Raw genomic sequence first — 14,170 nt, forward strand, 5'->3', positions numbered from 1 at the left:
CTTCTGTACCTCCTTCCTAATGGTGGTGATTCAGAGACCGTGGGATGGCTGGTAGGGATTGTCTGCATGCTTCCAGCAAATTGAACAAAAGGGGGAGACCCTGATGATCCTCTTGGTGGCTTTTACTTTCCTCTGTAGGGTCCTGCGGTCCAATTCTCCCAGCTTCTGTATCACACAATGATGTAGTCACATGGGACACTCTCGGTGGTGCTCTTGTAGAAAGTTGTTAGAATGGAGACAGGGAGCCTTGCATGCCTCAATCTCCTCAAGAGGTGTAGATGCTGCTGTAACTTCTTGACGAATGAGGATGTGTTGTGGGCCAAGGTTAGATTGTACGTTATGTGCACACTAAGGAAATTCATGCTCTTCACTCTCCATGACAGAGCCACTGACGTGCAATGGAGAGTGGTCGACTTGGGCCTTCCTGAAGTCCACAACCACCTCTGAGGTCACAGATGGCACTGCAGAGCTCCTGCAACATTTTCCCAGCACAAGCATGGGAGCAATGTAGACAGCAATTATCACAATAGCAGGGAACTCCCTCGGTAAGTAGAAGGGTCTGCACTCTGTGGTCAGCAGTGGGCCATTCGCACACCAGTGAATAGTGTAGAGAGAGCTCGCAGCATTTCTGATCACCTGAGAGGTGATTAGGCCTTCTGGCTGGATGGTCGAGTCTGGAACGGTGTCTTGAAGCTACATTTCTGTCAGGATGGTACCAGACATGGAGAGATTTTACAGGAGCCTTACAGGAGTGAGGGAAAAGATAAAGAGGTGGAGGGGCATTAAAGTGTTCAGGGACAGAAGTGATATGAAAACCCAGGGATGCAAGGCAGGAACTAGAGGGCAATGGATCTACTGGATGATGCACATTGGGATGTCAAATATTAGAAGGCAAATCCAAGATAGGTCAGGACCCACAGATGGATCTTGGAATGCAGGCTCTCAGCTCCCTGAAAACAACAATTCAGTTGGATAGGTAAGATCAGAAGAGATAGGGTAGGGATAGAGAGATGGCATTTAGCAGGCCTACCTACAAGACTTGGGATGTCATGTTGCACCTGTAGAAAGCACTGATCAGGCCACAGGGAGAATTGTGGACAGTTCCTGATTGCCAAGTTACAGGGAGGGATGAGGAAGCAACAGAAAGTGTGGAAAAGACATTCACCACAATTCTGATTGGAACAAAGGAAAGATTGGGTAGGCTGGGTTTGTTCTCAAGTAATAGTGAAAATGCTGGAGGAACTCAGCAGGTCAGGCAGAAATAAAGTCAATGTTTCTGGCTGAGATGCTTCACCAGGACTGGAAAAGAGGAGCAGGGGATCAGAATAAGAAGGCAGGGACGGGAATGAGTACGATCTAAGAGGTGATAGGTGAGACTAGGTGAGGGGGAAGGTGGGTAGGTAGGACACGGGGGGAAATGAGAGGCTGAAATGAGACACTAGGAAGTGAGACCAGGTGAGGGGGAATGTTGGTGGGTGGGGAAGATGAAGTGAGTCACTGGGAGGTGACAGGTGAGACCAGGTGAGGGAGAAGGTGGGTGGGTGGGGTAGTGGGAGGGGATGAAGTGAGACACTGGGAGTTGATAGGTGAGACCAGGGGAGGGAGAAGGTGGGTCAGGTAGTGGGAGGAGATGAAGTGAGTCACTGGGAGGTGATAGGTGGAAGAGGAAAAGGGCTGAAGGAGGAAAGATTTATTCTCATTAGAATGTAGGAATCCAGGGGTAGCTGACCTTTGAGTTTCATAAGACTACAATGCTTAGATAGTCACAGATTTTTTTCCTAAGGTGGGTAAAGCAAAGTTTTAATGTGAGAAAGGAGAAATCAAAGCTTGGAAGGGACAGGCTTTTCCACTAAGGGTCAGGTACAATGTTTAAAAGGTAGTTGATTTGGAGGAAGAGTAGGGAGACAGACGTCAAATAAACGGGACTTGTGCAGTTGGAAGGATAGAGGTGCAGTCAGATTGGATTGACAAAAGTGGGGGAAGGAGGTGGGTTGGGAAGGGCCATCTAACTGTCTATGGCATTGGTCTGATCACACTTGGGAGTACTGAGAGTGGTTTTGGGCCCCTTAACTAAAAGATGTCTTGGCATTAGAGAGAGTCCAAAGGAAGGTCACGAGAATGATTCCAGAAATTAACATAACAAAAGTATTTGATTGCTCTTGGCCTGTACTTCCTGGAGTTAGAAGCATTGGGGGGGGGGGGGGGGGGGAGAAAGAGAGAATCTCATTGAAACCTATCTAATAGTGAAGGGCCGAGATAGAGTGGAAGTGAAGAGGATGTTTCCAATTGTGGGAGTTTTCTAATACTCTGAATAGAGGGACATTTCTTTCAAACAGAGATGAGGAGGAATTTCTTTAGCCAGATGGTGGTGAACCTGTGTAATTCATTGCCAAGGAGAACTGTGGGGGCCAGGTCATTGGGTAAATTTAAAGCAAAGGCTGATAGGGCATCAAAGGTTAAGGGGAGAAGGCGGACAATGTACTTGAGAGGGATAATAAATCAGCCATGATGGAATGGCAGAGCAGACTTGATGGGCTGAATAGCTTAATTCTGCTACTATACCTTCAGGCCTTATGGTGTAATTTGGAGCCAGAAGGCTTTATTTTTCTAATTATATAGAGACGGTGGGAGGGGTGGAGGAGGTTAAAGAGGCAGAGATGAGGTGTCAAAGAACAGATGCTGGAGGATTAAGAGTGGAAGGCCAGAACAGTGTGGGGTCAGAGGGGAACAGAGGTCAGGCTCAGGCAGTCAGGAGGTGGTATCGATTGTTCAGAGCAAACGAGCTGCTCAGACACACTGCAGGAAAGGATGAGACTGATGCCATTACAAAGAAGGCACACCAGCTGCTCGACTTCATTAGAAGCTTGAGGAGATTTAGTACGTTACTGAAGACTCCAGCGGACGTACCATGGAGAGCATTCTAACTGGTTGCATCTCCATGAGGTACGGAGGCACCATTGCACAGGATCGGAAAAAGCTGCAGAAAGCTGTAAACTCAGCCAGCTCCATCATGGGTACTGGCCTCCCCAGCATCCAGAACACCCTCAAAACAGTGATGCCACCATCATTAGGGACGCCGCCCCCACCATCACCCAGGACATCCCTCTTCTCATTGCTACCATCAGGGAGGAGGTACAGAAGTCTGAAGACATACTCAATGATTCAGGAACAGCTTCTTCCCCTCCACCATCCAATCTCTGAATGGACAATGAACCCTTGAATACTACCCTTTTACACATTTTATTTAAATACAGGTATATACACATAACAAAATACCAGTGATATTAGAAGTGAGTTAACTCTGACACTGTCCATCAGAGACGGTGACAACAGTCTGTTTCAGTTCGTTTCTGCATTCCATGAAGTGCACCATTACTGTGCAAAGTAGGTGTCACTCTCCTCCGTGGCTGTGATGGTGGCAAGGGAGCTGCAGATGACAGAAGTGGGCTTTACAGTTTCAACAGGGACCACACCCAGATGGTGCACTGGTGTTCTGTGGGGTGGGGAGGCATAGTGAAACACTCCCAGGTGCTAACAACTCAACTTTGAACTGATTCAACAACTTCGAGACTCACTTTCAACAAGTGTTTTTTATTTGCAGATTGGCTGTTTGTCAGTCTGTGCAAGGCTTTTCCCACAAATTCCACTGTATTCCTTTATTTTTATCAGGGATAGTAAATCTCAACTGCAAAGAACCAATATGCAAAAGACAACAAGTGCAATTACAAAAATAAAACAAAAAAAATAATAATAAATAAGCAATAAACATCAACAGCATGAGATGACGAGTCCTTGAAAGTCAGCCTGTGGGATCAGTTTGAGTGAAGGTTGATGGGTAATAACAGTCTGTACCCTTTATTTGAACACAGTATGAACAGTGTTGAAGAGGAGAAACAGCAGCTATTTTTCTGTCACCTCGACAGCAAGCCCCCCCCCCCACTGTCCCTCCCCCCCCCACACGTACTTACCCGCAGCAAACAAGTTGAGGTTTGGGTGAGCGCCCAACACCCAGAAACGATCGTGGTCTCGGCGGAAAGTCTGCACTCCAGTTCTGCTCGAGACAGGGAGTGAGAGATTGGTTGTGTGTGTGTGGGGTGGGGTGGGAACAGAACAAGGAAAGACAGACAGAACACATCAGTAACAACCAGGTGGTGAATTCTCTCTTCACCTATAACCTAACCTACAATACTGAGCTCCCACAACATCTTGCCATGCTCTTCCCACAGCACTGTTACTCTCCACCCCGTGTACATTGAGTTGCTGCCACATGATTGGCTGATTAGATATTTTCATTGATGAGCAGGAGTACAGGTGTAGCCATGGTGTGTTGATGATGATATAAAAATGCAAGCAAGCATAGGAAGGTTAAGTCATAATGGAACTAACAGGTCTACTCCCCAATCTAATAGTGAGCCACTCGTGCCACTATTCATCAGAATCCAGAAGAACAGGATGTAATCTCAATGAAGTGGTTTGAAAGGGTTGATACTGCGAGGAGCTATACTCCTAGCAGGGGCATGTAGAACCACAGAGAAGAATCCCAGAGTGTGGGCTGATCCACTTCAGATGGGGATGAAGAGATATTTCTTTGGAGGTTGGGAATCTTTGGAATACTTAGCCCAGCCTCTGGACTGTCTGCAAACAATCAAAGACGACACCCAGTAGAGGCAAGTAGGCAAATCAGTTCTGGCAACCCAACCAACCACACCCAGTGATCTGAACAACTCAGAGAGTAGGCTAACCAGCCCCCTCGGAGTTTACATACCTGTCAGTCTCTCCTTGGGTAGATCCAATACCTCCACCTTCTTACCTCCTGCCTGGGCAAAGTATTCCAAGTTTACAGAGAAGGGTGCAAAAACAAAGGCCATCCAGTGAATGGCAGTTCAGAGGTCAGAGAATGGCCGGAATGTTCTATGACAAAAACCCTCGTCAATGACAAGGGTCAGAGGTGAATGGCTGGACTGTTCTGTGGAAAAACCCTCGTCAACGACAGGGATTCAGAGGGGAATGGCCGGACTGGTTTACGCTGACAGGAAGGTGACAGTAACTCAAGTAGCCACACGTTCTAACGATGATGTGCAGAAGAACCTCTCTGAACACACATCAAACCTTGAAGTGGCTGGGCTACAGCAGCAGAAGACAATGAACATAGACTGAGTGACCACATTATTTGCTACCTAATAAAATGGCCAGAGTGTATAAACATGCAAAAATCCAATGAACTTTTTAGTGATTGTGGTGCAGTTGCTTTAGTTTTCTAAAGAAGATGTTATATCAGTTGGATCTGGTTATTTTATAGGTTAATTGTTTTCACTGTAAAACTGCTTCACTCTAGTCCGAGTACGTGAGGGGCTCTCTGTTCACTCACTGTTCTTGCAATACTTAATAAAACTGTGAAGCAACAAGTTTTCTGCCTCTGTCTTGATTTCTGAAAGGACTTGGGTCAAAAACAACAGAATCCAACAGAGTTACCTGATTGTCTCCCACTATTTATTTAAACAAAATAATATCAAACCTCTTGCCTGCACTGCACTCCAACACATCCAATCACCACACACACACACACACAAGGTGCCGGAGGAACTCAGCAGACAGGTAACAACTAGAGCCCACTGTTGGGTGGAGGCATTCATCAGGACTGGAAAGGTACTGGGCAGAAGCCAGAATAAGGTGGTGGGGAGGGGAAGAAGTGCAAACTGCAGGTGATAGGTGAGACCAGGTGAGTAGGTAGGGGACTGCGGAGTTGAAGGAAGGAGCTGGAGGTGATAGGTGGAACAGATAAAGAGGAATCTGAAAGGAGAGGACAGTGGACCACAGAAGTAAGGGACGGAGGGAAGTCATGGGCAGATGAGGAGTGAGACTAACAAGAATGGGAATTGAAAAAGAAGGGAGGGAGGGAGAATAAATGACAAGTTAGAGAAATCAATGCTCATGCCATCAGGTTGGAGGCTACCCAGGCGGAATATGACGTCCTGCTCCTCCAACCTGAGTGTGGATTCATCAGGTCAGGAAAGGAGAATGGGAATGGGCTATTGAATTGAAATAGGCGGCCACCAGGACATCTTGCCATTTGCAGTGGATGAAGCCAAGGTGCTTGAAAAAGCAATGAATCAAAGTCCCCCATCACAAAGATGCACCCAGTCACAGAGGCACCTGAGATGCACAGGACCAACTTCAGTTTAGCTCAAGCATCTACATCCAATCACATTGCTCTCTCACAACTCAACCAACTGTTGGGAAACTCAAGGGCCAGAACGCAACTTCAGCTTGGCCCGACACAACTTGCCCCTCAGCCCTGGCCCAGCACAACTCGCCCATCAGCCCGACATAACTCAGAACTCCGCCCTCACCATGCCTATGCTTACCGCTTGGACATGTCCCAGACACGGATACTCTTGTCCTCGGAGTTGCTCAAGATCAGTTCTTGGCGGGGATGGAAGGCAGCACAGGAAACATTGTTGTAGTGACCACGACACGTGTCCACCTCCCATGCCTTGGAATCTTAATGAAGAGAAAAAAAAGGGCTCAGAATGGAGACGAGAGACAGGAGGCTTCATAGCACCTAAGAACGAGTTGCAGAATTAAGCCATTCAGCTTGCTCTGCCATGGAGCTGGCTGACAGTTTTCCAGCTCCATTTCCTCACACCCTCCCTGCGACGATAGCATAGCAGCTAGTATGATGCGTTATGGCCACCAGCAATTCCCACCGCAGTCTGTAAGTTTGTACATTCCCATCACCTGATATGTTTCCCCCACATTGCAAGGGTCAGTACCTTGTGAGCACGTTAAGATGGCACCAGAAGTTACCTGACATCCCTCAGCACATCCCCAGACTGCGCAAACGACTCACTTCACTGTACATATAACAAATAAAACTAACCTTTACCTATTAACTAATTAAAAACCTATCAATGTCTGCCTAATGAAGTTAATTGGTCATTGTAAGTTATGCCACGATTAGATATGGGTTAACTCGGGGTTGCTGGCGATGCAGCTCAAAGGGCCAGAGGCTGTATCTCTAAACAAAACTCAATTGCTCCTCACAGCCATTTGTGGCAATAAATTTGAAGATTCACCAACCTCTGGCTGAAGAAATTCCTCCTCAGCTCAGTTCCAAAGGGATACGCCCTATTCTGAGACTGTGCCCTCACATTCTCCATTCTCTTACTAATGGAAACACTTCCTCCACGCCCATTCTACCTGGGCAGAGGATTCAGGATGGAGTCAGAGTAGGCTGGGAGAAGGAGAGAAGCAGCTTCTGGTGAGAGTGGTTCTCGGATGGACAGAGCCACCCCATGCCCAGAAACGCCACGGCGTCCCAGGCAGTAGATATGGTGACGGGGCACTGTTTCGGAGCAAGCCACCAGTGACTGGGAGACGCACAAAGTCCAAGGAATGGATTCCTCGATTTGGGAGCAGATGCTGAGCACACTGGGCACGAGACGGCTGGCAGAGGTCACACTCACCATTCATTCGCCAAATCTTCACCTGCCGGTCATCTGCACCTGAGACAATCAGCGGCATGGTGGGGTGAAAGGTGGCCCAGTTCACCCCTCGGTCATGACCCTGTGAGAACAAAGATGAGTCGGCTTCAGGGAAGCGGACAATGTAAAGGAGTCTCTGTGTACAACCTTGTGCCCCTTGGAGGCTGTGACTCTCTGGAAACGTGAGGCTCACATACTTCCATAAGATAAATCGAGAAGTAGATTGTTATCTGAATTGGAGGAGGACTGTGTTGGATCTGGCTTCTTAATTTATATTTTCTTTGCAGTTTAACAATTACCTGCTCCTATTTCAAGTAGTTCTTATATTTACCTCATAGCTTAGTGTGCTTTCTCGGGGCCACAGTTTGTACAGTATATGAAGTTGTTCAGTATCTCATTTGCTATGATTCTCTTGGTACTGCATCACTTGAATAGGGGGTTAATCTTTGTTGACTCATCTCCAAGCATGAATGGAATTTTCCTGATCTACAAGTCCAGTGCATCTTAGTTCCTAGTCTCTTTGCTGAACATTGCCCATTTCCGTTTTTCCTTATTCTATCAATGCTTAATAAAGCAATCCTGACACAATAGCTTCCTGACTTCTGAAAGATCCTTGGATTAAAACATCAGAACCCAACATCTACTAATGACTGAAGCTAATAGGGATCAAGGTGTTCCAGGGGAAAGATCACTAAATGCAGATTGAGCAAGTGGTTAGGAGAGCAAACAGTGGTACAGGGACACACACAAAATGCTGGTGGAACACAGCAGGCCAGGCAGCATCTACAGGAGAAGCACTGTCGACGTTTCGGGCCGAGACCCTTCGTCAGGAATTAGTTATACCCCACCAGGAATATCGGTTCAACTGATCTAAGAGTCTTGGAAGCAGTCCAAAGCCTGTTGAATAGCAATGGGTGACTTTACACAAAATCCAGATGTAGTTTGAATCATAATGGGTGACTTTATACAAACAAAATAATAAAAATACTAGTAATAACAGTATAATAATAGTAATAGGACATGGGTTAAGGGTGAGGGGAAGAGTTTAAAGGGAACATGGGGGGGGGGCTTCTTCACACAGATTGGTGGGAGTGTTACCAGATGAAGTGGTGAATGCAGGCTCACTTTTAACATTTAAGAAAAACTTAGACAGGTACATGGATGAGAGGGGCTTGGAGGGATATCGTCCAGGTGCAGGTCAGTGGGACTAGGCAGAAAAATGGTTTGGCACAGCCAAGAAGGGCCAAAAGGCCTGTTTCTGTGCTGTAATGTTCTACGGGTGACTTTACACAAAATCCAGATGTGGATCTTTGAATAGTGAAAGGGTGACATTATATAAACATTATCGGGGTTTCTCTTTCACCCGTGTTATGTATCAGGAGCGCTGCGTTCCCAGGGCCCTTTACATTTTCCGTGTGCCCTCCCATCTGCCCAACAATCTGTTTGACCTCCTACCAGGAAGGAAGTACCACAGCATTAGGACAAGAGCTACTATGACGGGAAACAGCTTCTTTCCCCCAGGGCGTAAGATGGAATTCCCCGCCACCATCAGGTCTCATCACGTATGAAGCGCCATTAGCATTATAACTTTTGCACAAGCTCTTTTAACTTGCATTGCACATGAACCTTATTTAGTATGTGTTAATGTACTTGTGGTAATATCATTTTATAATTTATGTGTGTGTCTTATATGTACTGTTTTGTCCACCTAGGTCCAGAGGTATGTGATAGTATTGCAATAAACTTTAACTTGAGCTTGATATTTAATTGGGTTATGGGATGCTGTCTCAAAGGAGGATTTGAGAGCAGTAGAGATCAGCCATAACAACAAATGGTGGGGGCAAGACTCGAGGGGCTTGGTAGCCAATTCCTGTATTGGGTGAAACCTTTTCAAGGCCCCAGTCACTGACCACATACCTAGCCAGGTACTGAAAACCTGTGCCCACTGCCTGAAGGTTTCAAGGACATCGGCATCCTGAATTCTAACTAGCTACGTCACCCTCTAGTGTGGAGGAGCTAGCTCCACGATGGGTACGAGCCTCCCTAGCATCAAAGGCAAAAGGCAATGTTTCAAAAATGGGGCACCCATTATTAAGCCATGTCTTATTATAATTTACAGCTTTTATTATTCTGCACTGCAACGTACTGCAGCCACAAACACATTTGCCAGAGAAAAGCAGGGAGAGCTGCTTCACTGACCACAGCCCAGTCGTGCCCTTATTCACTGTAATCAAGTGCTTCCACAAATGCTCAGGATGACAATTAACTCCAGCCCAAGCAACGTAGGAATGGCGCAGTGGATTCACCGGGCTGCATGGTGTCACTCTGCTCCTGCGTCGTATCAAAGACCCACCCAGCCCCGACATTTTATTTTTCCTTCTCTCCCTGCTCCTCCCACATCCAGTCTAAGATAGAAACACCTGGAGACCAGGCTCAAGGTCAGCTTCAATCCCACCGTTACAGGATCCTTCACTGGATCTCTTGTATTCTGAAGTGAACTCGTGACCTCACAGTCCATTTCACTGTGTCCCTGTGCTGCACCTTAGTACCTGTACTGTGCATTCTCTGTGACAGTAACACTATATCCTACTTCTCCTCTTGACTGACCTGACATTCTCATGTGTTGAAATATACAAAGTGGCCACATTTTTAGAAACCCTGTAACACCTGCTCGTTGAGGCAAATATCCAACCAGCCAAATACGTGGCAGCAACTCACTGCATAAATGCATGCAGACACGGTCAAGAGGTTCAGTTGTTGTTCAGAACAAACATCAGAATGGGCAGGAAATGTGACTTTGACCATGGAATGATTGCTCCTGTCATACTGGGTGGTTTGAGTATTTCAGAAATTGCTGATTTCCTGGGATTTTCACACACAACAGTCTCTAAAGTTTACAGAGGATAGTGCAAGATACAAAGAACATCCAGTGGGCAGCAGCTGTGTGGGCAAAAACAAATTATTAATGAGAGGTCAGAGGAGAATGGCCAGACTGCTTCAAGCTGACGGAAGTTCAAATAACCACACATTACAACAGCGGTGTGCAGAAGAGCATCTCAGAATGCACAATGTGTTGAACCTTGAAGTGCATGGGTTACAAAAGCAGAAGGCCGTGGACAAACATTCAGTGGCCAGTTTATTAGCAACAGAAGCAACCTAATGAAGTAGCCACTGAATGAATATCTCAGTACACGGGATAACTATAAACTGATTCATGCCGAAGATCAAAACACTATTTATTTAAATCATTTTAAGTCTTTATACCATCAATATTAATCAACAAATTTCATATCATTAACATAACAGATTCTGCAGATGCTGGAAATCCAGAGCAACATACACAAAATGCTGGTGGCACTCAGTAAGTCTGGCAGCATCTACGGAAATGAATAAACAGTCGACTTTTTGGGCTGAGGCCCTTCATCAGGACTGGAAAGGAAGGGGGAAGATGCCAGAATAAAAATGTCTGAGGAGGGGAAGGAGCACAAGCTAGAAGGGAAATACACGGTCAAACAGTCAGAGGACAGCTGAGATCTCGGAGCAGAAGCAGTCAGAGGAGGGGGGCCGGGGAGGAGGCTTGGCGTGGCCCAGGGAGGAAGTTCAGAATGCCTCAGAGCCTTCACAATACAGGAAATAATGAACACAAACACACAAGATAGCGACAGGAAGCCTGATTGTAATTGTTGTATGTGTAACCCATGCTATGAGAGGGTGACAAGACAGTGTAAAGGAGCATCACTCATCTGTGTGATGAGTCACATTGTGGAACCTTCCCCCTGTCTCAGCCCCACATTCTGTGCCTTACCTCCAGGACGTGCTTGACCACAGCATCAGTGGTCCCAAACAAGTCGACCCCCGAGATCCCACGCACGTCACTCTCCACTGCCCCTGGGGAGAGGTTCTTCTTCCTCAGACCTGGCGGCAGAACAGAATCTGGTGAGGGAGCAAGTGTCAGGGAGAGGAAAAGGAATAGCAAGCATGTGTTATGGCAGAGTTTAAGGGGCAGGGAGGGAATGGGAAGACTCTTCCCCACCCCCCCACTCACTGACAAACTGCGGGTGGGGTGGCTATCAAATGGAGGACTGATTAATGAGGAAGGTTTGTGGAATTAGTTCAGGCCCTTCAGCCCACAATGCTGTGCTGACCTTTTTACCTACTCTAAGATATAACCATATTGTAGCAATGTGCATAACAAAGCGCTGAAATAACGACATGCAGTCTGTAAATCGTTTCGAGACTAGTTTATTCAAACTTCGCGGCACTGGCGTTTAATCCCTAGCGCCCACCCTCTCCGGGCGGAAAAGATGTCAGAGGTGCATTACCAAAGTCTCTCCCCGCGTGCTGACTACTTGTGAGCCAGTTCGCCTGCGTAGAAAGTGGGTCGCCACATAAGCCCCCCCCACCCCCAAGAACCAGCGATACACACCCCAACGTTCACAGTCTGGATCAGCCTCTGTTTGGGAGGTCTGCCTCTGCGCCGCGGTGCCTGAACCTCGACCGGCTGTGCCAAGTCCACATGGGCTGGTTTGAGTCGGTCCACTGTGAAAACCTCCTCTTTCCTCCCAATGTCCAGAATGTACGTGGACCCGTTGTTGTTGATCATCTTGAACGGCCCCTCGTATGGCCGCTGTAGCGGTGCCCGGTGTCCGCCCCTTCGTACAAACACAAACTTACAGTTCTGCAGGTCTTTGGGTACATGGGTCGGGGTCCTTCCATGCTGTGAAGTTGGTATGGGGGCCAGGTTGCCGAGCCTTTCACGTAGCCTGTCCAGGACTACTGCCGGTTTTTCCTCTTGCCCCCTTGGGGCTGGAATGAACTCTCCTGGGATGACCAGGGGTGTGTCATACACCAACTCGGCCGATGAGGCTTGCAGATCCTCTTTGGGCGCTGTGTGAATTCCAAGCAGGACCCAGGGAAGCTCGTCCACCCAGGTAGGTCCTCTCAGGCGGGCCATGAGAGCCGACTTCAAGTGACGGTGGAAGCATTCCACTAGTCCATTCGACTGTGGGTGGTAGGCAGTAGTGGGGTGTAGCTGCGTTCCCAACAGGCTGGCCACAGCCGACCATAGGCTGGAGGTGAACTAGGCGCCTCTGTCAGAGGTAATGTGGGCCGGTACCCCAAAGCGTGCTACCCAGGTTGCAAACAGTGCTCGGGCGCAGGAATCAGCAGATGTGTCGGTGAGTGGGACTGCCTTCTGGCCACTTCGTGAACCGGTCTACCATAGTTAGGAGGTACTGCGCTCCTCAGGACACTGGTAGGGGGCCCACAGTATCCACAGGAATATGGTCGAACCTCCGGTGGGTGGGTTCGAACTGCTGCGGCAGGGCTTCAGTGTGCCGCTGCACCTTGGCTGTTTGGCAGTGTTCACGTTCTGGCTCATTCACTGACCTGCTTACGAAGTCCATGCCACGCAAACTTGCTGGAGACCAGCCGGACGGTTGTCCTGATAGATGGGTGCGCCAAACCAGTCTTTTCCCTTGCAAGTCGACCAGCAGGCTGTGAGCATGCAAGAAGTCCAGCCCCAGGAGTGGTTGGGCCATGGCGGCCAGTGTGAAGTCCCATGTGAACCGGCTGGCGCCGAACTGCAGCTGCATTGTGCGGGTGCCATAGGTCCATATCGTGCTGCCGTTTGCGGCCCTCAGGGTGGGTCCTGGCTTCCTGTTGCAGGTGTCGTACCCAGTCGGGGGCAAGACGCTGATCTCCGCTCCGGTGTCGACCAAGAAGCGGCGCCCCGACTGTTTGTCCCAAAAGTACAAGAGGCTGTCCTGGTGGCCAGCTGCCATAGTCATTAGCGGCAGCTGGCCCTTGCAGGGCTGACGACAACGGCGGGCTTTTGTGCCCTACCGCTGGTGGTAGAAACACCACTGTTCGCTGGCCTCCTCACTCCTGCCTCTGTGTTGTGTGCGCACCCCTGCCGGGCCTGGTCTGGTCCGCTGTTGGGCGCCTGGCCTGGTAATCTGACCGACGGACCCTCTCCCTCTTGGCTTTCCACAGCACTTCTGCCCGGGCTGCCACCTTCCAGGGGTCGCTGAAATCTGCGTCGGCCAGCAGCAGATGTATGTCCTCGGGCAGTTGCTCTAGTAACGCTTGCTCGAACATGAGGCAGGGCTTGTGTCCATCAGCCAGAGACAGCATCTCGTTCATCAATGCTGACGGCAGTCTGTCTCCCAAACCATCCAGGTGAAACAGGTGGGCACCTCGCTCACGCTGTGAGAGGCCAAAGGTCCTATTGAGCAGTGCTTTGAATGCTTCATATTTGCCTTCTTCCAGGGGTAACTGTATGGAATCCGCAACCTGGGCGGCCGTCTCCTGGTCAAGGGCGCTCACCACGTGATAGTAACGCGTGGAATCAGAAGACATCCGCCGAATCTGGAAACTGGCCTTCTGCTTGGTTAAACTACACGTGTGGTCACAGCGTCCAGAAAGTCGGCAGTTTTAGCGAAACTGCGTGAACAGATGAAGAGTCAGTCATCTTTAGTCTAAATCCCATTTGGACTGTCAGGGTCACCAATGTAGCGATGTGCTACACACAGCGCTGAAATAACGACACGCAGTCGTTAAGTCGTTTCGAGACTAGTTTATTCAAACTTCGCGGCGCTGGCATTTAATTCCTAGTGCCCGCCCTCTCCGGGCGGAAAAGACGTCAGAAGTGCTTTACCAAAGTCTCTCCCCACGCGCTGGCTATT

The 14,170-nt window shown here is 48.5% G+C and overlaps 1 protein-coding gene across 4 annotated transcripts in view; it reads right to left on the reverse strand.

Moving 5' to 3' along the window:
- The window catches only part of copa (COPI coat complex subunit alpha), a 92,901-nt gene that overhangs the window by 57,462 nt on the left and 21,269 nt on the right, over positions 1 to 14,170 (reverse strand). For all 4 annotated transcript variants that reach the window (XM_059972839.1, XM_059972840.1, XM_059972838.1 and 1 more), the window contains 4 exons: positions 11,290 to 11,399; positions 7,467 to 7,566; positions 6,366 to 6,501; positions 3,969 to 4,051 (listed from right to left, as the gene is read on the reverse strand). In XM_059972839.1, the coding sequence (XP_059828822.1) occupies positions 3,969 to 4,051; positions 6,366 to 6,501; positions 7,467 to 7,566; positions 11,290 to 11,399 (429 nt within the window). The remainder of the gene's footprint in view (positions 1 to 3,968; positions 4,052 to 6,365; positions 6,502 to 7,466; positions 7,567 to 11,289; positions 11,400 to 14,170) is intronic.

Source organism: Hypanus sabinus, chromosome 6 (assembly GCF_030144855.1).
Source record: "Hypanus sabinus isolate sHypSab1 chromosome 6, sHypSab1.hap1, whole genome shotgun sequence".
NCBI classification, from domain to species: Eukaryota; Metazoa; Chordata; class Chondrichthyes; order Myliobatiformes; family Dasyatidae; genus Hypanus; species Hypanus sabinus.